This window comes from Paramormyrops kingsleyae, chromosome 14 (assembly GCF_048594095.1).
Source record: "Paramormyrops kingsleyae isolate MSU_618 chromosome 14, PKINGS_0.4, whole genome shotgun sequence".
NCBI lineage: Eukaryota > Metazoa > Chordata > Actinopteri > Osteoglossiformes > Mormyridae > Paramormyrops > Paramormyrops kingsleyae.
Window position 1 is genome coordinate 6,111,124 of NC_132810.1, and position 25,902 is coordinate 6,137,025.

The window sequence follows — 25,902 nt, forward strand, 5'->3', positions numbered from 1 at the left end:
TCCCTTTAATTGTACATGGTCCTGGAAGACCACACAGAAACACGGCAGTGTGTCCATGGTTTATTCTAGCTTTGCCATCATGTGAACATTCCATGAAAGCTGTCCTGGGCTGTGGCCAGACGTGGAGGATATTGTAGTTTTCCTCAGATCTGCCACAGTCTCTTTTCAGAGGGCTTCAAAGTCACTTCACTTGCCGTTTCAGCTGCTGGCATTCTGTAATCATCAGGGACTTTCTAGTTACTGGTTCAGTAAATGAATTCAGAATAAAAGCAAACATCTTATGTTGGCAGTTTATTTCCGAAGTGTATATTTTCTCGTGGAAATCAGTAAACTGATATTTTGAATGTAACCAGGTGTGTTGAGATCACTCACTGCTGTGTTACCGTTTAGATTGTAAGGTATTGATTTTACAGTCTCATTTTACAGTTCCCCGTGAACCTGCTTTTACTGTGGAAGAGCTCTGGATGTGTATGAAATGAAGTATATATATATTTTCCCACCTGTACGAATAGCACCCACCTGAATGATGTGAAGGCTGCCATTCTGCACCAGTACAATCACCACACAGTAGCTAAGGTGGTGGTGGGGGGGGTGGTGGGGGGGGCAGGAGAGAATCTACCAATTAGATATAGGGGATGATTAGGAGGCCAGATTTGATAGGGCCACAGTGGGCAATTTTAGGCAGGACCTAAGGGTACCATCCCTACTCTTTCAGAAGATGCATTGGGATCCACACTGACCACAGGATGGACTAACCTGTTGGCCAAATCAACACCTCTTCTAGCACCAACCCAGCTTTCCTAGTTGGTCTCCCCTCCAAGTACTGGCCAGGCCCTAACCTGCGTAGCTTCTGGTTACCTAGTCTGAGCTGCAGGCATTATGGCTGCTAATGGTGCATAAGCTAGCATTTATAAGAGTTAGGAGGAATAACGTGGTGACACCTTCATAGCCGCTACGTTTTACTGCTCCCCTACTATGAATACCAAGACCTGGTCAAACTTTGAAGATGGACATATTTTTTTAATGGAAATAGTTCAATATCTTAAAAAAAAAAAAAAAAAAATCCAGCCTGATTTTCTGGGAAGGGAACATGTTTTTTTGAGAAGAACAAAGCATCCAGATCCCCAAGAGTTTTCTTCTAGGGCAGGAATCACCATAGAGGACTGAGATGGATGACAAGAAGCACTCCCATGTGCTGGGATGTAAGCACCTGTGATTGTTTAAAATGAGAGCAAGTGATCACATGGTTTAACCAGCATTGCCAAAGACTGTTGTGATAGCATAGCAAATTTGTGTAGCAAATGGTCACACAAAGAAATTAGTGTGGTATTCTTTATTTATTTTACCAGACAACAGAAAGCAGACACACACACAACATTTCTAGCTCCGTGTGTGTGTGTGTGTGTGTGTGTGTGTGTGCGAGCGCACGTGTGTCTGTGTGTGCGTGTGTGTCTGTGCGTTCGCGTGTGTGTGCACATGCGTGTGCGCTCGCGTGTGTGTGCACATGCGTGTGTGTGTGTGTGTGTGTGTGTGTGTTTACTATTAGACCTGGGTATATGGGCACATAGAAAGAACCACGTAAACAAAACACAGAACCAAAATACTTCAGGAAAGGACCATCAGCACATCAAGACACGGTGATGATTTTGCTTTTTAGCCTGCAGAAAACTGAATTCTCACAGAAACAAGAAGGGGCAGAGAAGTAAAGGCTCCTTTTTGATTATGGGGGTTTCTGAGTTTGGACGGTAGGTATTATGATGTGAAAAACGCAAGTGGCAGTAGTAGCAAACATCGAAAATAAGCAAGCAATCCCTTTAAAATTCAGCAAAAAACTGAAGGTTAAAAGAAAAACATGGCTGCATCTATTTACAGGAAGTTACTGGGAAAAGCAAGCTATTAAAATACAATTACTGTCAATTTATACATTGATACTTTATGATATTCTTTAGTCATATTCGGTAAACATTGATTCCATGTCAGCTAAAAAGGGGAAAATAGTGTCTTTGTTCCAAAATGTTAGCAGTGTGTCAGCATGTCACTAGACATATTATATAAGAACCATTATTTTTATCCATTGTGCAATTTGCAGTATACATACAGTGGTAAATAGACTTTAAAATTTATTTTTATGCATAGTGAATTATACAGTGTATTTTAGCTGTAATAGGTCTTAACCCAGAATGTGAAACTGTTCAGAGTTTAATACATTATTTTTTGTGAACAAGATAAATGGGACCATTCATAGTCACAATCACTAATAACGTGCAACACACCTGTCTTCTCACAGTACTATAGATTAGGGGTACCCAATCCCCAGTCCACAGCGAGTATTCAATCCGCTATATATTTTTAAGTTTTTTTTTTTTTTTTAATGATCCTTGACGCTCACGTGTTTTGATTGTATTGGAAAAAGATGGAAATGGTTAAATATATTAGTTCTATCCCGCCAATTGATTCACTGCCCTGCCCCCCAGTCGACAAGTTTTACTAGTCTGTGCCATTTATGCGCAATGTGAACTGGTCTGTGGTCATGAAAAGGTGGGGAGCCCCTACTATAGATGATTAGTGTGCCAACTGATTGACAGATATGTCATTCACCATACGGCCAACCCCCTAGGTCTTTGGCTGCACTAATGCTAACATCACTCTTCTATTCATAGTGGGAAAATGCACAGTGGTAAGGAACTTAAATGACCAATGGAAGGAAGTAGGATACTGTAGACATGTGAAACATTTTTCAGGCTTTTTGTTTCTTGAATGCTGTTATAATAATGTGATTTTCTTAGTACAGTTTTGGCAAAGTGCAGCTTTTGTTGTTGAACAATAATTGCTGACATTTTTATTTTTCCACCTTCCCAATTGCCAGGTTCTGTAACTGAAGATCGTACAAAGCACTTCATATTCGAGGATACTGGGGTTATTCAGGTTGACCAAAGTTCATTGCTGGCTGACGTTTTTGACAGCGGGTCCCAGCAGATCCGGACATGGGTGAACCTGACTAGTCTTTTCAGCTCCTTTATCTACAAACATGTGAATGCGGAGCTTTGGGGGGCTGCGAGGGGATGGACCGGATATTCAGGTTGATTAGCTCGTCTGATGTTTACTCACTGCATTCGACAGGGGCCCACGGCCCCGGCCCCGGCCCCTGAGGGTTGTTCGGGGTCTGTGGAGCAGACTTGCTCTCGACTGTAGAGGTTGGCTGGTGTTTTGACTCCCCTGTTGCGACCCTGTGGTAGACACGGGAGCTGTGCGTGGTGTTGGCGTCCAGCATCTCCAAAAGCAGGTCGTACAGTGGGACGACGTTCTTCATTTTCATGTTGGACAGGTGCTCTATCCCTTTGTTGCTGTGGGAGGGATCGCAGGAAAGGGAGTCAGTACACAGGCCCAAGAACTTGGGAGCCCCCCCAGGAGAGAGTAATACTTGGGAAAAATACACACTGAGCCACAAGGGAGGATTACAAATGCGTGGCATATATAGCAAGAGTCTAGCTATATACACACTGAAACACTGCATTTCCGTTAGATGCTTATGGATAAAAATTCAGAAAGATTTTTAGAACTTCATATTTCAGTTCACTCTAGAATTGACCAGCTAAGTCCAAGATGTCTGACGTTGCTAGGACAACAGTAAACAACCTCTATTCTGTCGGATCCCAGTGTTCTCCACTGTAATTTCCACTGCTCGGGCCATTGAGTACCTGACATGGCGGATGTGCGAAAGTAGCATTAGCAGATGGGCTAAGCGAGTGGATTGCTGCTGGAAGGTTAGCCCTTTTCTGGAGATGGCCCACACCAGGGCGTCAGTCACTGCATCCAGCAGCCGCAGCAGCTTAGCCCGGCTCTCCAGTTCCTCGGGGCTCTCTGGGGAGCTCACACACATGTCTATAACAGAATACACACCATCCACTAGGCCCTTGTCCATGCACAATCCACATTCCCACTCCCAAAAGGAAGTTGTGTAGATTTCCCAGCTGGCATGTAGGATGCACAGGTGCAGAGCCATCGAGAAAATCATGCACATACACAAGTCAGCAGGACCTCTAACACAAGCCAGCCAGCAGAAGTTCCACCCCAGAAATTTCCATAAATTTTCATAACAAATGTACTGAACACTAGATGGCAGTGTAAAAGAAAGAAAACATCAGAAGATGATTAAGTCTGAATATCACTAATAACTCATTACCTTGGAACACTACAGTTTCAGGATGTGTTTATTTTCTTAGTCTCACTTCCTGTATTTTTTTATTTTCAGGCTTAAAAAAGTACTTGTACAAAAACAGTTTTGTGCTGGCAATAACTGAATTCAGTCCAATTGATTGTCATCATATTGCACTAATGCAACTTCATCGCTAACGTCCTTAGAGCCATTTGGGACGGGTGGCAAAGTAAGACCAGACAGGGGCCTTCCAGGGCTCATCCCACTGCTCGATGTTGGGCTGCCAACACATTCAAGAAAATGGAACACAAACAAGCTTAATCGCTGACTTGCATAGAAGTTGCACAATTTGTTCTTTTGCATCAAAAAAGCAAATAGTAATACTGGCTGAGTTTTTGCCACCATCGCCAGGCATGTGTCCTGGTTTTTGACCCCAATAAGTTGATTCACTTCATTGGGGGGGGGGGGTGCCTGACTTGAGATCATGGTACAAGCAGGGACTGTGGATATGAACCAAATGGGAATGTGAACCTGGTCATTTGCGTCCAACAGGACAAAACCAGAATCGTAAATGAAACCACAAAGAGGCCAGTTCTGGAATGTATGGGATGACATGCATACTATGCAGCCTTACTGGAGTTCAAGAGGATCAAGGCCTTGAGACAGACGTATTCCTCCCGCTGCAGCTTCAGTTCCCGGAAGCGTGCAGTGGCAGCCAGCAGCATGTCGAAGATCTCCATGATCCCTTCCACGCAGCTGCCTTCATCCCTAGAGAGAAGTAGGGGTTCTGATCACACCCTTCCCAGCATGCACTACCAGCACCCCCTCCTGCATCGACAGTCACTTCTGTGCACACTTGGATAGAAAACCCAGTGCAGATGAGAATGTCCTGTTTATCACTTATCAGTTTTTTAAGTGTGCAAGACTGCAAGTCACAGAGCTCTTAGACACAGGTGCAGATTTCACCTTAAGCGCCTGCTTAATTTGGGTAGCCGTGCAAGTCAAGGTTATGCTGGCACACCAGGAAAAGGGTCAGACGAAAAGATTAGTTAAACTGACAAACAACTCGGGTAGTATTTATTGCTAAAATATCCTGCTTTCTTCTTCAATCACACTTTGGGAATAAAAAACATGCAGAGTCTTATTTTTGTTTTGAAACCCAGGAAACGCTAATGCCACAGAGATATATATGCATATCCTAGCTTTCTACAGAATCAGGAAAAATACGTGCATGTTATGGGAACATACCAAGGTTAGTTAAGCCCGAGAAGATAATCACCCTGCTTGTGCAGGCTGTGAAAGCCAATCCCTCACCATTTGTCTTCTGAGCATAACAGGACAGGGCCACATGCTCCCAGAATGCCCTTCTTTAGCCTAGTGGCCAGAGACAGCTATGTTGCTGGTTGCTAGCATTCTGCATTAACGATTAGAAGTGGAGGCCAGTTAATTCCCCAAATCCCAAACTCCCCCCTGCTGGATCTCTGTCAAGGCTGCTAGATCCTTTAGCCAGACCTGACCAAGAACAAACATCAAAACTGGCCACATATGGTTAAATCAATCACTAAAATAAAAGTATCAGTATACTGCTGGTGATTATTAGTCTAAATTATTAATCTAGAGTCTAAACATATTTGTGACTGACAAGACTCATTATAATGAATTCAATAAATGTAAAGGGAATAACATTTACATTAAAATAATGCCAGATGGGCTGCCGATTGCAGGGACACTTACTGACTTGTGAACTGAGCACACAGTGAAGTCCACGTCTTTGTCTACCGACTCAGCGTTCACTGCGGGCTGCCAGCAGGTAGAAACCCAGCAGGCTATCTGACCATGAGAAAAACATCTCACCAGCTAAAGACTATACTGATACGAGAGGCCTGTTTTTCTTGCGAGAAAGAACACTATCTCGGTGGTTCGGCACTGAACTTATTGAAAACGGCGCTGCATCGTGCTCAAAGCGACGCCTTTATAAACACAAGCTACTCCTGTTGGACACTGTATGAACAATAGATACAAAAGTTCAGTCACTGCAGATATATGCAGTGAGAGCTGCAGTGTTTGGGTTTCCTCACCAGTCAGCAGCCATCAAATGGCTTTCTCCCCGAACGCACGTCACTGGCTGGCTTTCTCTCTGTACTTCAACATGATCCTCGTTTTCTAGCTACTTAAACATGTATCACCAGAAATGTTATTTCAGCTACACTGCATTTAGTTCACAACAAATAACGATTTATTGTTCACGTACCATTCACGAGTTTATCTATACTTTTTGCCTTTTGAAAGTCAGCATAGTTTGAACTAGAAATTTACACGGCTAACTTGCGTTATGTATAATTCAGCTCAGACTCTGGCGAGTCTTTTTCCGAAGTTTCTCAGCTCAAAATCTCGAATCTTTCTGTGAGGTGGGGTTGCTCTCATGTAAAGGGGAGTCTTCTACACCAGTCTGCTATTCACAACTTGTCGAGTCATAATGGTGAGATGCCAAGTAGGATAAAACTCATCAGTGCAAGGCTGAGCTGCATAGCTACAAAATGTTTTCCTGGGTAAAACGACACATTCTCACATATTCTCTATATTTCATAGGCAGGCGTGTTAAACATAAATATGAAGTTTATCATCAAGACTTTTCCTTTGCAGCTGTCCCTGGTTCATTTGCTCTGTAATACAGATACAAGACAGTGTTACAGGCTACATAATAGATAATACTGTATATTGACTTTGAAGGACTTTGTCAGAGGATCTTTCTTGTGCTCCATCCATCCATTTTCTGTAACAGGGTTGCTGGGGGGGGGGGTCCGGAGCCTATCCTGGTGGTTACAGGCGCAAAGCAGGGAACAACCCAAGATGGGGCGCCAACCCATTGCAGTTTCTGTGCACCATCTTGTTCTATTTTGCTTGTTTGTGAGATCAGCTCCTCTGTACTGTTTCGTAAGGACTGCATCCGAGAATGATGCATATAGGTTGGTTCATACGTCACGGAAAAGTGAGCGTGCTGCAGTGCCCATGTCGTGCTACCATGCCGTCCTCCATCCTAATTGCTCATGTTCCTAGTGCCAAAGCGCCAGGCGGCGGTGTACTTTGACTTACGGCCTGGGGTTGCACTTTACTCGGTGTACTTTGACTTACGGCCTGGGGTTGCACTTTACTGCAAAGCTGCCCAAAAGTCACGCTTATGCAGTGTGGTATGGATGTTATAACAATTTTACTAAAATTAACCATGTGCGCAGTACACAAGGCAAAGTTATAAACGTTTATGAAAACATTTCCCTAAACTGAAATTAGATACGAAAATAAAATATAAACTACAACTAAATGAGAACTATAAGTACCAAAACCAACTGAAATAAAATAAAAAACAAGCGTCAAATACTTTCCTTTACCGTTTTTAAATTTTAACTAAAGTAATGATTTGTTTACTTTTGGGCCTCCGGGAATAGAACTTTTTGTTATAACTAGTCCTACAACTTTATCTATCCTTAGAAATAAAATTATTAAAACTAAATTTAATAACTAAATAGATCACATAAATTACAACTTTAAAATAAAAACGAATGAAACGACAATCAAAAACTAAAATACAATATTAAAAATATAATATAAAATATAAAAACTAAATAAAAAAATCAAAACTATAACACTGATGCAAAAACGTACGCATGTTTACACAGGTATATGGCGGGGCAGTATAAATGTTAATTATATACATTTTATTTTACTTTGTAGCCGTCTGGGAGTCTTTCTAATGCTGTAGCGAGGAATCATATGAATGGCGGTATTTCCGATTTTCTCAGTCAACCATTCTTCCAATCCGGAAGCCATATTTGTTATAATTCTGATCACAGAGGGTGGTTTGTATACAATCTTTGGTTCGATCTCCATTCTGACTTCTGGCTACGTTTCCCATGGCCAATGAACAATTGAGGTTCGCTTGCATAACTGAGCAGAGCCTCTTGGGAGCCTCAGAGTTATTTCAGTTTTCAAGGTGTTATGTGACCCCCCCAAGTAATGCCCAAGGCCACCCATATGACGAAAATGACATCACAGTCGCCCCATGTTGTGGCACTACAGCTTCTGTGTGATTTATGATTCCAGCCTTAAGTCTCAGACTGCAGGAGGATGTGAAAGTCTTGTTAAGCATAAAACAAGCAAGCTTGTTGCCTATCTTACAATGCGGCAGAAAGAATTCTGGATTTTAAATCAGAGACTCTTTGTTACATACATTTATCTGTGGGTGAACTTCTGGAACTCTTCTGCAATGAAGGTAATCAAAGGATGACTAAGAAGAGGACAACATGTCCACAGAACGTTTCCATTGAATCATTTCACAGAATGTATTCATCATAAGCCCTACTCGAATTTGATTAGTTTTACCTAGGGAGGTTCGGTATGTACAGTAGTTTGTAAAGTGATCTGACTGGCTGATTCAGATGCGAAAAGTAATGTGTGTAATTTCCCCAAAATAAGTGGTGATAAAATTAGTCTCTTTGGGATGTTAACATCAGAGCACATCTAGAAAGCAAATGAGAATTTTCATTTTGGGGTGATCCATCCCTTTAACATACTAATCAAACACAATAAAGACCAAACTTTTTACCTCCCCCCCCCCCCCCCAACCATAAAGTAGCTTATATATCGCTGTACGCCATAGTGTTGTACTGCTCTGCACCTGCTGAACACAGCACAGGCTTTGGTTTAGGTCGACAGACGTTTATGTGGAAAACTCAATACCCATTCAAGCTCGGCTTTTAGCAGGTAAATGCCATCTTCCCTAATAAAAAGAGATGCACCTTTACAGATGACATTATTCCCAAGATGTCAGTTCAGACTGGATTATTGAAAGACATCTGTGTGTGCTGAAAGACAGAATGTAATTTACCCCTGAATTATTACTCTTGTAATAATTACAGACAATTACAATTTACAATTAAAACTAATCTGAATAAGGCTATACGTTTCCTGACAAAAGGATCCTAACAAAAGGCAGTTCAGGGGCTTCTATGAAACTCTGTGCTGGACCCCTCAGGGGTATAGATAGCAGAGCCACTGCAGTTCCAGGGCTGCATCATAGGTGGTGAGTGCTGGTGGCTGGGATGGTCCATACCTGTTGAGCTTGAGGTCAGGGGTAAAGATGAGCTTCCCAGGGTGATCTACAGACCGCCACACTAGGCCGAGCATAAGCACCTCCAACCAGCAGCACTCAAGCAGGTGCACCTGATCTGACAGGCTGAGCTCCACAAACCCTGCAAGGACAAGTACTGACACTTTCACATAGTGAAATACAGTATACACATTGATACAGTGAAACTACTAGCAACACTCAGAGACATTTAGTTACATACTTATGCATCAGGACATTAATGTGTGCGACAGGCTCTAGCATGTGGTTAACATACTTTCATACTCTCAGAATCGATTTGGATTTGTACTGGGTAAAAAAACGCATTACGGTTTGAGCTGTAATCTTCTAGTTAAGTGCTGGCAAAGCTTTACAAGCTTTTAGTGACCTGCAGGTGAGCCTCACTATTTTTTACTGAAGCCTTCAAAACGGTACCTTATAAAGCAAGATTCATTACTTGCTTAAGGGGTAAAGGCACATTTTCATTAACAGGATGGAGTTTCATTTTCACATTATCAGGCCTCAATATCAGAAAGCATTCTTCCACTATTTACAATGACGCAATTCTTCAAGCCTTCTAGGATAGAACCTCTGTACTTGTTACTCACACCTGTGTGTGATGGGCATTCGCTCATCTCGCCTTCCTGAGACAGTCTGAGATGTGATTTGTTTTGAATGGGGGTGGAACAATACCAGTAGCATGTAGAGAAGGTGACTGTCTCCACACCCCTCTGAAAACCAAAGTCTCAGCTTCCGTTAATTAGCCACCTGCCATAAATCCTCAGGATGAGGTTATATTTAGTCGACAGGGTCCAATCCCATACAATCCCTACTAATCCTGATGACCTGGGATATGAGATGAGGTCCAGCTCGTTGGCTTCTTGAAATCATTTTTTTACTCTGTGGTCTAATTAGACTATAGTCTTTCCATTCCAACTTGCAAAGGAAATGTGAAAGATATGGAGATTCTCTTGCACTGTCATTTCCATTAGAATCATGGGCATACAGACATATATTACACTCACACCTATATTATGGGACCTACCAGGGATCTTTTTAGCCCAGCTGATCATAAGAACCAGCTCCTTGTCAGCCAAGTTGGTAAGGGACATCATGACGCTGCTTTCAGTGAAAGGCTTCTTCAGATCCTTCATGAGGTAGATCTCTGGCGGCTCTGCCTCCATAATGCAGGTCACCAGCTGTTCAGGGGTCAGAGCTAGGGTTCCCTTCATCACTGGCAGGCTACTCTCCAGCCGCTTCTGTGTTCTGGATCCCAATGTACCCAGATATCGGATTTGAGGCATGCGCCGGTGCCGGACTCCACGGTAGCTACAGCGCTCACGTCTCATACCTGTGGAAAGCATTGTAATTAAGGACCCAGACTCATGACCAACTTTTTCATATAAAGGAAGAGAATCCTCCCACACCATCATTATGCCAATTTCATACAAAGGAAAGGCACCTTACCACACTTCATACACATGAAAGGAAACCTGCCGCCCCTCATCATACTTGCTTCATACACATAAAAGGAACCCTACCACTCTTCATCCTCGCTTCATACACATGAAGGGAACCCTACTGCTCCTCATAATACTCGCTTCATACACATGAAGGGAACCCTACCGCTCCTCATCATACTCGCTTCATACAAATGAAGGGATCCCTACCGCTCCTCATCATACTCACTTCATACACATGAAGGGAACCCTACCGCTCCTCATAATACTCGCTTCATACAGATGAAGGGAACCCTACCGCTCCTCATCACACTCACTTCATACAAATGAGGGGAACCCTACCGCTCCTCATCATACTCGCTTCATACACATGAAGGGAATCCTACTGCTCCTCATAATACTCGCTTCATACACATGAAGGGAACCCTACTGCTCCTCATCACACTCGCTTCATACAAATGAAGGGAACCCTACCGCTCCTCATCATACTCGCTTCTTACACATGAAGGGAACCCTACCGCTCCTCATCATACTCGCTTCATACACATGAAGGGAACCCTACCGCTCCTCATCATACTCGCTTCATACACATGAAGGGAACCCTACCGCTCCTAATCATACTCGCTTCATACACATGAAGGGAACCCTACCGCTCCTAATCATACTCGCTTCATACACATGAAGGGAACCCTACCGCTCCTCATCATACTCGCTTCATACACATGAAGGGAACCCTACTGCTCCTCATCATACCTGCTTCATATACATGAAGGGAACCTTACCACACTTCATCATGCCCACTTCATAGCACTTCCGCAGGCGACAGGCCTGGCAGCTCTTTCTTCGGTTCTTGTCTATAGTACACTGATTGGTTGCTGGGCAGATGTAATCATTGTGTCCTAATGGAGGCATAATAGTACTTATCAGTGTAAATACCTTATTCTCCCCTCCATTCAGCTTTGAGGGGCTTGACCCCAAAACAAGGCATCGATACCTTGGATGCTTCTCTTGAAGAAGGCCTTGCATCCCTCACAGGACCAGACACCATAGTGGTACCCTGAGGCGTAGTCATGGCAAACGGCACAGAAATGCATGTCAGCCTTCCCCTCCAAGCAACCCCCAGAGGAGTTCACTGCATTATCAGCATCCAACCCACGTGGCCCTGTCAGCTTGCTAGAGTACAGGTGGGGCAAACAAAAAGAGGACAAGGTATCACAACATCATACTATGTGCACCATAAGAGGGAACAGTAATCCAGTCTCCTTCTACTGAACCACTGGTCTCTACTGTGCTCGGTACTGTGTTTCACAGTATGAATACTTTTTGTAGAACACAACTAATGGTTGTCTGGAATTAATCTATTAAGGAATCACCAAATTAAGGACATACACAGTGAGTAGGACTGATGGTTCTGCTACTACTTGTACTGTTAGCACAGATTTGAGAGCACATTGCAACAAACAGAGAGCTGCCAAAGTCCAATTTAAATCACAATGATCAGAATAAAGTTTTCTTTACACAAAGGCTGTAAAGGTTTTGGAGAAAGGCTTCTTTGTAGTGCGGTTGAGGTAAAATCCTTAGGCTCATTGAAGGAATACCAGTTAATACTACCATTACTTATGTACTCAACTGAGTGAGGCAGGAGGAATCATTTTGTCATTTGCAAATTATTTTATAACCCATGATGCTCTTAGCAAATTCATGGGCATTTGCCTCCAAGCCACTTAACATAGTTGAGATCTGGCAAACTCCATATACAGAGAGGCTCTGCCAGTTAAGTTATTTTTAAGGTGCTTTTCCACTGAACAAGGTTCCATGCTTTTGGTATGGTGCCTTCCCTTTTCCATTGACTTTTGGTTGAGTACCAGAGCAAAAAAAAAATTCCAGTGTCCAAAGTACACAGTTGGGGCACTTTTTTGGTACTTTGGTATTTTAGAGTGGGACTTGCAAACATGTTCCAATTACTCATGCAAATAGCCTGCCTCTGAAACACAATACAAAAAGTTACAAACTCACAAAATAATGATAAAATAAAAAAAAAGTAATGTATGCATGGACAAATTGAGAGAGCCATGAAACTGTGATCTGGTCGGAAGAACCAAAAGATGATCTGGATGGCATGACAACAAATATTTGCTATAATATACCATGGCTGTACGATGTGCAGTTCGTTGAAATAAACACTGGGATATTTCTAAAACAAAAAAGGAGTTCAAATCAAGTTTTGCACAAACCCATCTAGGAGTGATTTGAACAGCAAGGATCAAAATGATTACGATCGGGTCAAACAGCACATGCAGATCTCATGCAAATGCAGTGGCAATGAACTTTAAACTGACTTTTTGAACATATACTAGATAATCTTGAAAAGGAACATTGCAGCGCTTACTAAGTTTCGGTTCCTAGGACAATGTGAAAATCTTTTGGTGAAAATGAAACCTCACGCGACATAATGTCTGAATGACATTGAAGGTATGAAAAAGTCTGATCTAAACTCAGCTGACTACCACGGTCCTTGCGATGTGAGAAATGCATGTGGATAACGTGATGTCTGTATTAATGTCGCATGTCGCCCAGCCCTGCAATATTCAGTATAAAATACCCCGCCTCGCGCTGTGATGTCATTCAGTGCTGGTACCAGTTTTTACGCCAGTGGAAAACCAATACCTTGAAGTATCGTACTTTTGGTACTTTTTTGAAATACCAAAAGAACAGTACCAGGTGCAGTGGAAAAGTGCCCTTAGTGAGTGCAAATAATTTTTTTACATTTAAGAGAAGAATTAATAAAATGTTATTAAAATTATAAAATTAAAATCAATTTCAAGAATTAATAAAAAAAAAACATGTAGCTCTGAAGGACTGAACCGGCCTTTGAGTTTAAGTTGCGTTACCTGGCCTGAACAATGATATGGTCATGGGCCTTGGTTTCCACCCACGGGGTCTGCGGTGGGTCGCTGTATACCATGGGCTGTTGACAGTGCAGAGTCAGAGGTGGGAGGTGGCTGGTGTGTCCAGGGTGGCTGTGAGGCGGCCAGTAGAGGGCCGGGCTGAGAGGGGGCCGCACAGAGGGGCTGTCAGGGATGGAGGATCCAGGATAGCTTAGCACAGATGGATTGTAGAAGGTGAGCGTGGGGTAGTCGTGGCCGTTGTCCGCGTAGGGCGAGGGAATGCATACGGCTCGGTTCTCCACATCGAGGCCAGGCAGGGGGGCTGCATAGACGGTGGGTAGCACCCCTGGGGAGCTGCTCTGGCCTCCCACCTTGCTGGAGCCCACTTCCTGGAGCTGCAGAAGTGGCAGGTCACCACCAGGGGAGCCGGCCATGGCAAGACACGTAGGACACTGGCAGGCAAGTGCTGGTCCTAGCACATCATCCACTGGGCAGGGACAAGAAGAGTTCTAATGCAAAGAGGATCCGACAGAAGACAAAGTGTCACGAACAGCACCATACAGAAGGAAATAACTCGCTCACACAATTGTAGCTACGCACTAATAATGTTCTAATAATAATGTACTAATAATATACCGGTATCAGGATAGTATTATGATACCAAATTTTAAACGGCACAATTCTGTCATTTTGAAAATTTGATATTTGATGCAAATGTGCCGTAAATCTCTATTGCACATAAAAAAAGAAGCTAGAGTCAGTGTTTCTCGCTAAGACCATGTTGTATTATAGTTTGTGTAGTGCTTTTCGCTCCGACTGAAAATCGCACAAATACAAGTGTGATTCCGCGTTGTATTGGTCTTGGGTACTAATATCAATTGTGTTAGAAGAGATCCACAGAGTGATATCACGTGTTGTATTAGGACTGTCTGTATGTAGATGGAAGATGGAAACCACTTTTGGCCACTATCCCACATTAGCCAGCAGAAGTGAGATACAGCATTATTTTACATTTACATTTACAGCATTTGGCAGACGCCCTTAGACAGAGCCACTTACATAAGTGATTTTCATTTTCATTTTAGTTTTCAACCAAATGAAAATGGTGAATCGGCTGAATCCACAGACCAGACTGGGGGAGACACGTCTAACCCCTGTCTTTCACTCACCCTGATTTATATGAAGACTTTAAAGATTGTTTGATGTGCATGATAACAGATATAAGACAGTGATGGAATTTAACGGTTACCGTTTTGTGTTTCTGTATGAAGTCATGTTTAGTCGAGGTCTTGCAATACGAGTATCACGTATACGCTCTGTCTGCCGAGCGTCACGTGATCACAACTGAGCCGATGGTTCTCTCTCTTTCGCTGCGGGATTGTGGGTAATCGTCTCCCATGCTCGCTCTCAGTCGGCGTGCATCACTTGTATAGTGAACATTTAGTAGAAAAGCACCACCCGAATAAGGGCGTAGCAATGCGAGCGATGAATCTGTTTAACGACAATGCAATGTCCATATTTCCGCGGAATCGAAAAGGAGGCAAAAGCGGCTGTCATTGGATAGGTTCCTTGTTAAAGTTGTACAAAAAGATGCCAGTGAGCCAACAGATAGCAGTGATTTCGTTATACAGTAGTTAATGTCGTCTTACAAAATTACCCTCCTCTCGTCTCCCTCACACCATCCACGATTCTTTTCAAAGGTAAAGTGCAGGTTAATTTGTTTTATGTATTTTTACTTATGTATTTTATGTATTTTACATTCCTCCATGAATATCCATACGTACTTCAAGCGCCAAAATGCCAGGCAACTGCGTACTTTGACATCAGGCCTGTGTTAGCACTGGAGAGCAGTAAACTGCTTTTAAAAGTGACATTTAAGAAGTGTACGTGGTTTGGATGTTATAAGAATATTACTAAAACTAACTGTGCACTGTGTACTAACAGTATGCAAGGCAGGGTAATAATTGTAAACGGAAACATTACCATGAACTGAAACAAAATAAGATACAAAAATAACATAAAAACTACAATTAAATGACAACTATAAATATTTCTTCCTAAACCAACTGAAATCAAATAAAAACAAACATCAAGTACTTCTTGTTACTGATTTTAAATGTTACTTAGCTGAAGTAATGATTTGTTTATCTCTGGGCTTCCCGCGCAATGCACTTGAACCACAGAAACATCCAATATATATATATATATATATATATACCTCACAACATTTCGTAGTAGCCAGAAAAGTCCTACAACTGTCTGTCTATCCCTACAATTAAAATGACTGAAAAGTAAAATCAAATATATAACTAAATAGATTTTACATCTTTAAAATAAAAATTAATCAAACCACACCTAAAACTAAATTAGATTTCAAATGAGAATTTTTTTTAACTATATTAAAAACATTTACATGATAACACTAACACAAAAATATACATGGGTATATGGCATTGCAATTCAAATGTATTTTAGTTTGTAGCCATCTAGTAATTGTTATAATCCTGTTGTGAGGAATCATATACACGCCGGTATTTCTAGAATTTTTCTGTCAACCATTCTTCAAATCTGTTAGCTATCTTTGTTATCATTATGATCACAGAGGGTAGAGAAGGTGTTTATGTATAATCCTTGGTTTGACTACTTTGTGACTTCTTGCTAGTTTTCCCATGGCCAATGAACAATCGATTTGCGTCACTGAGCGGCGCCTCCACACAACTGAGTTGACATTATATTGCCAGTTAAGGAATGAATGACTCTCTATACTCCCATGCCAGATGTTTAATATTTAGTGCAATCTGGGGGTCTGTTTCATCTACTTTTTTGGTTGTGTGGTTGTTTAATTTTTTTTATTTAGGATATTTACTTTTTTTGGCATTCCAATTCCAATGTCTGAATATTCTTAAGAACTTAAAAGTTAATTTCTTTTAAAGGGTGTACTTGTATTGTTATACTGTTGTATTATCATTATATCAGTGGCAAAAATGGCAAGAAGTAAACATTTTACTTAAAGCAGTGACCAAAATGGATTATAGATACTTTCATAATGCATTTATAAAGTTTTATAAACACGCTATAACTAGTTATAAAAAGCCATAACACTTTATAGCTATGTTTATTATGCATTATGAATGCTCTATGAAGCTCTCATCTATAACACAGTATACACTGCCCGGCCAAAAAAAAAAGTCACCATTTGAATTTTTAGTTGGAATGAATACTTTTTGCATTCATTTCTCACCAAGATCTTGTATCGATGATAGGTGAGTTGGACCACTCCGTGAAGTTGTCTTCAGCACATCCCAAAGATTTTTAATGGGGTTAAGGTCAAGACTCTGTGGTGGCCAAATCACATGTGAAAATGATTCCTCATTCTCCTGACCCATTCTTTCACAGTTTAAACAAGACGAACCTAGGCATCATCATCCTGGAAAATGTCCATACCATTAGGGAAGAAAAAATCCATGGATGATGGATGAAGTGGTAACCTGGCCACCCAGTAGATTCAGGTACTCAGCTAACTTCACTTTATTGCTGTATAACGTTGCAGAGCTGTAATACTCATTCGCTTTTAAGTATTTGCTGATTTAAATTCAAATGTTTTTTTTTTTTGGCCGGGCAGTGTATATACCTTCATAATGCATTATAATGGCTTATACTGACCCTTATAATGCAGAGGAAGTTTTATTGCGTCAACAGACCGTTGCGCTGTACGTTTCAGCACTCAGTGACCCCGCTCTGTTTCTTTACATGGTTTGCCACTTCGTAGCTGAGTTTCTGTTGTTCCTAAGCACTTCCACTTTGCAATAATACCACTTACAGTTGACCGTGGAATATCTGGCAGGGGGGAAATTTCACAAGCTGACTTATTGCAAAGATGGTATCCTATGACAGCACCACGCTTGAATTCACTGAGCTCTTTAGAACAACCCATTCTTTCACAAATGTTTGTGAACCTGACTGCATGTCTAGGTGCTTGATATTGTCCACTTGTGGCAATGGGTCTGAATGAAACAACTGAATTCATTGATAAAGAGGTGCGTCCTGATACTTTTGTCCATATAGTGTATATATTCATTATGCTCTAGTTAATGATCCCCACACACACACACACAAACACACTGCAGAGTGCAGTCTGCTCACTTCACTGTGCTTTATGTCACACCGGATCTCCACGTGTCATCACAACTGCACCGTACGTGGATTCTCTTTCCATTGCGAGATTTGCATGATGCTTCACCTGTCGTAGAAGCCCTGTGAATGAAACCAGCAGCTGCTGCCTGATCTCTCTAAAATGGACTTGGATGTTACTCGAAACCAACTCTTCCATGGCTGCCCATCCTCATTCATCCAGCACACCTCAGAAGTCGCATCCAAAGCCTCGCTGCAGGACGCAGCCAGAAAAGGGGCTCTGTCCATCATTGTGTGTTCCAGTTACCTTTCATATTTATCCGTCCCAGAGTTGCTTAGCAACTGTGGCTCATACAAGTTGCTGGAGCCTTTACAGCTTGGAGAAGTTGGTTACAGCACCAACCACCTGAAAATACCCGTTCCTGGAAAGGAAAATTACCCTTTAGATAGCAGTGAATATTATAGTAAAATTGTAAATGTGAAAAAGGGATGTGTCGCCTCATTACGTATCAGCTTTTGAAGAACAAAAAAAGTAAAACTTGCTGCAAAATTAAAGGATAAAATGCATCGCCGTCTGAACTGAGGGAATGTGACTTCATGTCAGATAAGAGGCAAACAGTGATATTAATATCTGCAGCACACCAAGGGTCAGAGTGTCATTCCAAATGGCACAAAGACAAAGCTAAAAAACCCAGAGATCAAACTTGGGAAAGGAGAGGGGAGTGAGCTCCAGACCGAACCGTCGCAGCGCTGTGGCACTGTATAAACAGATTATGATTTTATTTTCCTGCCAACATGTAAAGCTAAGTAAAGTGACTACTATGTGGAACAGTCTGAAACATCAGAAGTTAAAATCTCTAGCGGTTTCTTCCTTGTCACGAGAACCTTTATGTACCTGAAGTCAGACTGCAGTTAAGATGTTTGGCTTGAGTGGCCTTGCATAACATGGCTCAAACAGTTAATAAAGAAGTTAATAATTCCTAGAGTCAATAAAGCTGCCAGCTGACAGAGACATTGCTGCACAGGGAAGAGGCGGCATTCACCAAAAAGCTTCTCAATGACAATAAATGCAACATTTAGTAGAGCTGATATCAGTGCAGCTGACACTGAATATTGTCAGATGTTCCTGAAGCGGTTATAAAGTGCCCTCCACTGAACTGTGGCAATAAACACTGTTCTGTTTGTCTATATAAGGCAGTGTTTCCCAGTCCAGTCCTCGGGGATCCACAGTCGGTCCATGTTTTTGCTCCCTCTAAGCTACCTGGCAGTCCATATTTTTGCTCCCTGCTGGGAGCTGGGAGGGAGCAAAAACGTGGACTGTCTGTGGGTCCCCTTGGACTGGATTGGGAAACACTGATAAAAGAAGACCTTCTCTTTACTCTCTGTCGTCTGGAAGAACATTTCTGCCTCTCAGTGCCTTCAATCATTAAACCCTTCAGTTACTCAACGTTCATTGTGACAGTAGAGCTAAGAGCAGGAATTTTGCACTACATTTGTTAAAAATTAATCACTGTAATTGAAAGTTCTTATAGATAGCCTATCGGTAGCCAGATGATACACACTGTTAATTAGGCATGTTGTGAGTGCACTGGACAGAGAACTGTGCTATGAAAAGAAGCAGCAAATTATGTGACTGAGAAATGCACCTGGGCACTTGCAGGGAAAGAAAACAGACTTCTAAGTACCAGAGGACAATCCAGGAACGGAAATCTGAGAAAGCTAAATTTACTCTGTACGAAAAAGGGCTATCTGGTATAGTTTCCTACAGCAAATAAGACAAATCAATTTGGCTGGTTTTCCATGTCAGGTGGCCTTTGTTGTTGAGGAGTGGTGACCACAGACAAACGTTGTCTTGGGTCAGTCTGACTGCAAGCCCCAGATTTCGGAGGTCATGAGGGGAGCGCCCCATGCAGGAAGCCTGAGCTCATTACTCAAGCATGTGCGGTCAAGCCGACGCAAGCGGCGCAAGAGCCTTCCATGGGCTGCTACCTCCACGGCACGACCCAGGCGACACCGCACTAAACGGGAAGGTCATCGTGAACCCAGTGAGGCAGAGACAAATATCGAGATGGGAATATAAAACATTAACGTGCGTCTGAAGCTGGACGTCCAGTGGTGACCCTGAACTTTGTTTTGGCTGTCCGATGCAGCCAGACAGACACTGTATTTACTCTTGCAGGATCAAAGGTCATAACTTTAAATTGTTGGTATGACATTTGTGACATTTACTCAGATCGGTTATGTTAACCATGTGCACAATTTCATCCTGCATGCGACTGTTGTTAAAGCATCCATGTTCTTGCTTTAAAGAGGCCACACTTAGACCTCATCAGAACCAACATACTGTTCCCACGGAACAAAAGAAGTAGTTTCTGGGGGTTAGGGTTGGGCAGGTGAACTTTTGTCAAGATCCGTGACAGCACAATAACTGTTCTTTGGGTACTCAGAACAGTTCACCAGTAGCCTAATGGTTCTCGTCCCCTGGCACCAATATTTGCCACGTCTCTGCTCAAACCTGACAGGAAATTTACCGCTTCGTGTTGCACTTCTTGGACCCGTGCAACATCCACACAGGTTGGGAACAAAACGGTGCTGGGTAACATTCTATTATGAGCTCAAAATAGTTATGCATGTTTGAAACTGAGCAACCAGCTTCCACCAACATTCAGGAAAGAAGAGAAATACACAGAACAGACCAAAGTCGCGACCCACGGCCATTCTAACCTTTACTTTGTGAAATCTTAATCAAACCTTCAGCCTGAGGGAATTCAGGGTCTCCTTAATGTGTGCCAAAAAAAACAGTCAGCTCATTTCATAACGTTCAATTAAAAAGAGCTGAAACTTCTCATTACTTTCAAAAACTTAAATCAACATATGCGCTTTGACACGCAGCACTATTCATAGAAGAGATGAAATATCAACATCCATCGAGCAATTAAAAGCCTATCTATACCTAATTCACATGACGCAAAAAAACTAATAGGAAGTATAAATTTCACACCAAGCAGAAATATTACTAAATAAAATAACTTAGTGTGACATATAGTTCACTTACTTTTTGACACAAGCAGCTACGGAAAGTCAAACCGATCACCTCGACGAGAATGATGAGGTCTGGCCAGGGTTGCCTGTCCTTTGGACAGAAGGCACACCTTTTGAATCGGCAGTCTGGCAGATGTCCACGGCAAACTGACTGTGGCAGCAGGTAAGAGGCTCGTGCCAGGCCTAGTAACCAGGCCGGTGTGTTCTGAACAGCAGCAGCAGGCTACTTTGATGGGTAAAGTGGGGTGTATACAAAGCACGGACAAGTGGTGATTCAACTGTGGGAGCAGAGCGGCGTGACGGAGCACAGCTTTTCCTTTCCGAAAACCGCGACGTGCTGGCAGGAGACCCCAAGACGTCGATCCAGATTTGTCGCCATTCAGCCATCATAATCTCAGAGCCTTTGCGGCCGTCCTGAGTAATGCACGTTACCTCTCTCTGCCAAGGCACTTGCTCTGCATACGCAGCCAACTGCAGCACCACTGGTTAACCCGCGACAAGGCCGGACCCGCATGGCGCCGCCGCTCCAGCGTGCCCGCTGACAAGCACGCCGCAGGATCAAGTGTGCTTATTGCGATGCTGCTGTAGTCCATTCTCAAGCTGGGAAGGAGTAAGCCTTTGCATTTCTGTTTGTTGCCAGGGTACTCTGTTTTTTTTTTAAATTTCTCCTTTTAAAAAGTGGACACCAGCCAGCCACACATTCCTCCGAACAAAAGGCCAAGGCTGAGCCGTTACTCCCCATCTGGGGCTTCGCTGGGTCTTCAGCGCAGGCGGAAACAGACGAGAAAATGCAACCCAGTCGGTGAGGAAAAGAATGCTTTGCTTGGGGCTTGGGGGGGTTGATTAATCTCAATAGGACACTGAAGGCTGCCTGTTTATTTTAAACGGGGCAGGAGGTAATTTACCTGCCGTAAGTGCTGACCCCCCAGACTGCAAGCTTCATTTTTGGGTTATGGGGAGGGGGAGGGGGGTGAACCTTTTAAACCTGGGTGTTCTGGGTACAGTCCATCAAAACTTTGGAAAGCTGCTGTCTCCTTACGTAAACTCGTTTGTCCAAATCTGACCCTCAACGGCTGCTTCGAGAAGCAGAATAAGTACAGCTACACAATGCTGTTTTTGACCATGTATCGTATATACAATAATACAAGAAATGGCTTTCCCTTAATAACGGTGATTTCACTAGTTTTTATGACCGCTTCGGTCAAAGTATTAACTAAATGGCCAAAAGTTTTAATTTAGCCGGTCGGCTAAAGGGGACCACATTCTGAACAGACAATGGACAGAATATGGTATGTTGTACATTCCTCTCTCTCATCACACGCACAAGACAACGACTGGCCTTTGCGCTGTTAGAAGACCTGTGATCTTTAACAAGGTGTTTCCTCCTGTAACACTCCCCGGTCTGACAGGACTTTTGGATGTATCTTCTGCTGCTGGAGTGAGGAACAAGTCCAGAAAATGCCAAAGAGAACAAACGGCAGCCAGCGTCCATCAGACACCCTCAGCTGACACTCACACAGACTTATGTAGGATTGATTTTTTTGAGTATTCTCAGTAGTTGTCTGGGTGACAAACAGTGACCCTCTATCTCACACTGTTCAGGTGACTCCCCGGGTCTCTCTCAGGCTCCTGGTCCCAGCCAGGTCACCTCCCAGATGAACCTCACAGCGGCTTACTCCTCAATCGACTAGACATGTACTCCGAATAGCCCAGATCCAAAACTATTGAAATGCAGAACAGACGAGTAGACATTCAACTCTATAGCTGGTTGAAGCATAACCTTTATTTAAAACATTGGGACTGGGTTGTTAACATAATCAGACCTCAGCATGCCTACTGGGAGATCTTTATGCAATGAACTATGGATTTGGTGGATGTAGATTTGTTTTAGTTACATGGTGTACGGCTTCTGGATAATGGAATTACAAAATGGCCCATAGAAAACTATGACCTTGGCGTATTTGGCACTTGGTAACAAAAAGAACCTCACTGCTGTGCTCCAGTGAGGGGTTTAAGCTGAGGGAGGGAGGGAGGGGGCGTGGCCTCTTGGATATTTTCTACCAAACCGGACACAGTCTTTCTAAGACTGCTTTTGTAAGGGGGGGGGAGGGGGGGCACAGCCTAGATGTTGACCAAGTGCTAAGCCGAATAAAGACACTCATACAGACTTAAATAACGCAGCACAATAACTAACTTTCTGACCTCACTGTAGCCCCACGGGGGGAGCACAACCAGCGACTCTCCCCTCATCCGAAAACCACAACGGCAGCAAACAGGAAATGAGGAGCTCACGTCCTGCGGGTGGTGTGTACGTGCGGTGGATGAGGGTGGTACACCCTCACGCTGCATTACCACTATACATGCTAACTAACCTGGTCAGCGCTGCCTCTTTTGAATGGCTGTGTTAGGTGGGACGTTGGCTGTATTGTGGCAATTGGAGTTTGTTTAGTGTTGTGAGCATCACCTTTTTCTTTTAAGAATATTTTGTTTTCTACACATAACTGCCAGACACAGTTATAAATGGCAAATGATTAATTAATATGGAGCTGAATTTCTGGAAAAACAAAAGCCAATAAATTACAATAATGTACTTCTGTAAGGTGAGGGGCTCTGCTTTCAAGAAACCTAATTTGCTTAACCCCCGCACCCCCACAGGTGATCTGTACTGGATACACGCACACACACATCACCTGGGAGCTGCATTAGGCTCAAATAGTCAGAAGCATCTAAAATGTATAGAAAAATGACAAATCATTCTATAGATTCTGGAGGACTTCAAAACTCATTCCTGTTTAAAAGTCTGCGGAGTGAGACAATTAAACAAATGAATATTAAACTAAAGAATTTTACATAATTCGTTTTTGCATGCAGTTAGAATACATGACAACACAAATAACAGCAAAAACACGGAAAGGTAGGCAAATATTTTGTAGCGAAATCAAGCTGAAACGCTGTTTTGAGAATTAATCAAGGTATTAAAAGCGTTGCATTAACCCAGCCACAGTGCGTTTGACATTTCCACATCAAACCAGGTTAATTATTTGCAGCGGGAAATGTGAAAGTGTTTTTCACTGCAGGAGTTTATTTTATATTAATAGTAGTCCAGCTTTCGGACGTCGACGTAAATGAATCCTCTATCATCATGCATACGATAATACTGATGACAGACAGTGTTTCTCCATTGCTCCTTTCAGCATCATATAGCTGAGCGTAACAGTATCAGTAATAATTTCACAGCCAATTTATTTCCAATTTAAAATAAACGAAAAACTTCATATGAGAATTATAACAGTCAAGCGATATGTTTGGAACAAGCATGGCAACTTTTTCCTCCTAATGTCCATCGAGTCTAGCTGCTGTCTACCAATAATCAAAAGACAATATTATGCACTTCAACGCAAGTGTCGCGTTTCACAATGAAACACAATTTAGACTTTTATTAAATCTTATAAAGAAACGACATCTTAATTTTTATTTAAGATTTTGTATTGTATTTTCCATACGATTCCCACGTTTCAATGATTGGATGTTCAGCTATTTCTATTTTTTTGTTATTTAATTTTTTTAAGGAAAACCAAAGCACATTTTGACATACTGTATACCAAAAATGGATTCGCAGCGGTGCTTTCACTTATTCAATTTGTCTTTATGGAAATAGTGCATTTCGATTCAATCAATTTAGTACGTACAACTTCACGTAGGCTAATAAGTTTTCACTTAATAAGAGACACAATGTACAATATATCGGCAGTAAAAGTTAACCTTTAAACCCCTTGAGGTGTAACGTACTAGATTAATCTTCTCACGTTATTTCAGCTCCTCGACAATAACTCCGACACTCAACCAGTTATGTCAGTCAGCGCTTCTGAAATTGCCTAAACAATTTCATTCAGAAATCTCGAGTACTAAATGGGGTAATAGCTTATGTCAAATAATGATCGAAACACATCAGCCATTATGATTAATTACTCAAATTCAATGCATTTAGGTGACGTAAATGGCACTGAGTGAACGCATGACTTTTAACACGAGCTAGACGGACACCCCGGTGAATTATAGGTGCCCACTAATGACATTAGGTACTTTGCGCTAATAACATCAAATTTAAGGTCAAATTTTAGAAATATTGGATGTTTCTTTGAAGTGTTACATTTGAAATTCGAATCTATTGGGAATATAGAATACAGAAAGAACTTAAAACATAACATATATAAATGGAAACAGATTTAACTGTAAATGCCAACGATGAGAATCACACGAGGTATTAAAGCAACAACGAAGTACGTATACAACAATAAGAATTAAGAAAGAATACTTTTCCAGACATTAACCGTGGAGTCCGGCTGCAGGAAATACTACAAAAGCGTGAATGCAACAAGTTGAAACAACTTAAATGAAGAGTTTGTTTTTTTGCACTACGCGGAACAGGGACTGCTCTTGTGACAATACCAGATGTTGAGCGGTTTATTTAATTTTTTTAATCAAACCAACCTGTCTTCGTGCAGCTCTGCAAACAGCTATTTTACGCTAGGACCGTCGCTCAGTCGGACGAAATACCTGTAGCTTAAGACAGCACTTCTTCTACAAAAGCCCCAGTGTTCCCAGTTCACCGATGCTTGGCGCTGATACCGAGTGGAGAGAGTAAACTCCAACAGCGACCATGATGCGCCCGTGTAAAGCTTAGCCGTGAAGCATCTGGCGGCACCGCGAACCCAGACGGCGGCTGTGCGGCTGGATTTTAGCGCTCACTTCGTTTTTATGCTCGCTTTGCTCTCCTTGCCTGAGAAATTTCATACTTAAACCACAGTTGCCGACGTCAGTGACCACACCCTCCCAAATATGCCGCTATCCTTTGCTTTTCACCAGTATGGAGTAGGTAGTTTGTTTATTTCTTTTGTTAATGTTGAGGATATGCCTCATTGTAAATTTAACTTTCTAAACGCATTATCATAGATGAACACGAGGCTTTTGGAGGGGAAAATTGGATAAGATCTAGTGTCATTACCTTTATACATTGTTTTGTAATATATGATAAATCTCTGGTATACAAAATGACACTTTAGCAAAAACCGTAAAAATGCAGAATTATATTCAAATGCTTTT

At 42.2% G+C, this 25,902-nt stretch overlaps 1 protein-coding gene across 3 annotated transcripts; it reads right to left on the reverse strand.

Moving 5' to 3' along the window:
- Nucleotides 1-1,318: 1,318 nt before the first annotated feature.
- LOC111851036 (estrogen receptor beta) lies at nt 1,319-25,606 on the reverse strand. Of its 3 annotated transcripts, none has more exons than XM_023825541.2 (9): nt 25,357-25,606; nt 13,630-14,135; nt 11,733-11,911; nt 11,521-11,637; nt 10,324-10,629; nt 9,264-9,402; nt 4,791-4,924; nt 3,699-3,882; nt 1,319-3,344 (listed from the first exon to the last, which is right to left on the reverse strand). In XM_023825541.2, the coding sequence occupies exons 2-9, from the start codon at nt 14,058-14,060 to the stop codon at nt 3,101-3,103; spliced, it is 1,734 nt and encodes a 577-aa protein (XP_023681309.1). In that variant the 5' UTR covers nt 14,061-14,135; nt 25,357-25,606; the 3' UTR covers nt 1,319-3,100. The 3 variants fall into 3 exon arrangements, with proteins under 3 accessions (XP_023681309.1, XP_023681310.1, XP_023681311.1); XM_023825542.2 differs by having other exon boundaries at nt 25,291-25,606; XM_023825543.2 differs by lacking the exon at nt 25,357-25,606 and adding an exon at nt 20,813-20,929.
- Between the last annotated feature and the right edge of the window lie 296 nt (nt 25,607-25,902).

Coding starts and splice junctions, on each gene's coding strand:
- LOC111851036 (XM_023825541.2), bottom strand. CDS start 14,060: ATGGCCGGCTCCCCTGGTGGTGACCTGCCACTTCTGCAGCTCCAGGAA. Junction 11,638..11,732: donor CTTCAAGAGAAGCATCCAAG/GTATCGATGCCT, acceptor TGCCTCCATTAG/GACACAATGATTACATCTGC. Junction 9,403..10,323: donor CTGGGCTAAAAAGATCCCTG/GTAGGTCCCATA, acceptor TTGTCCTTGCAG/GGTTTGTGGAGCTCAGCCTG.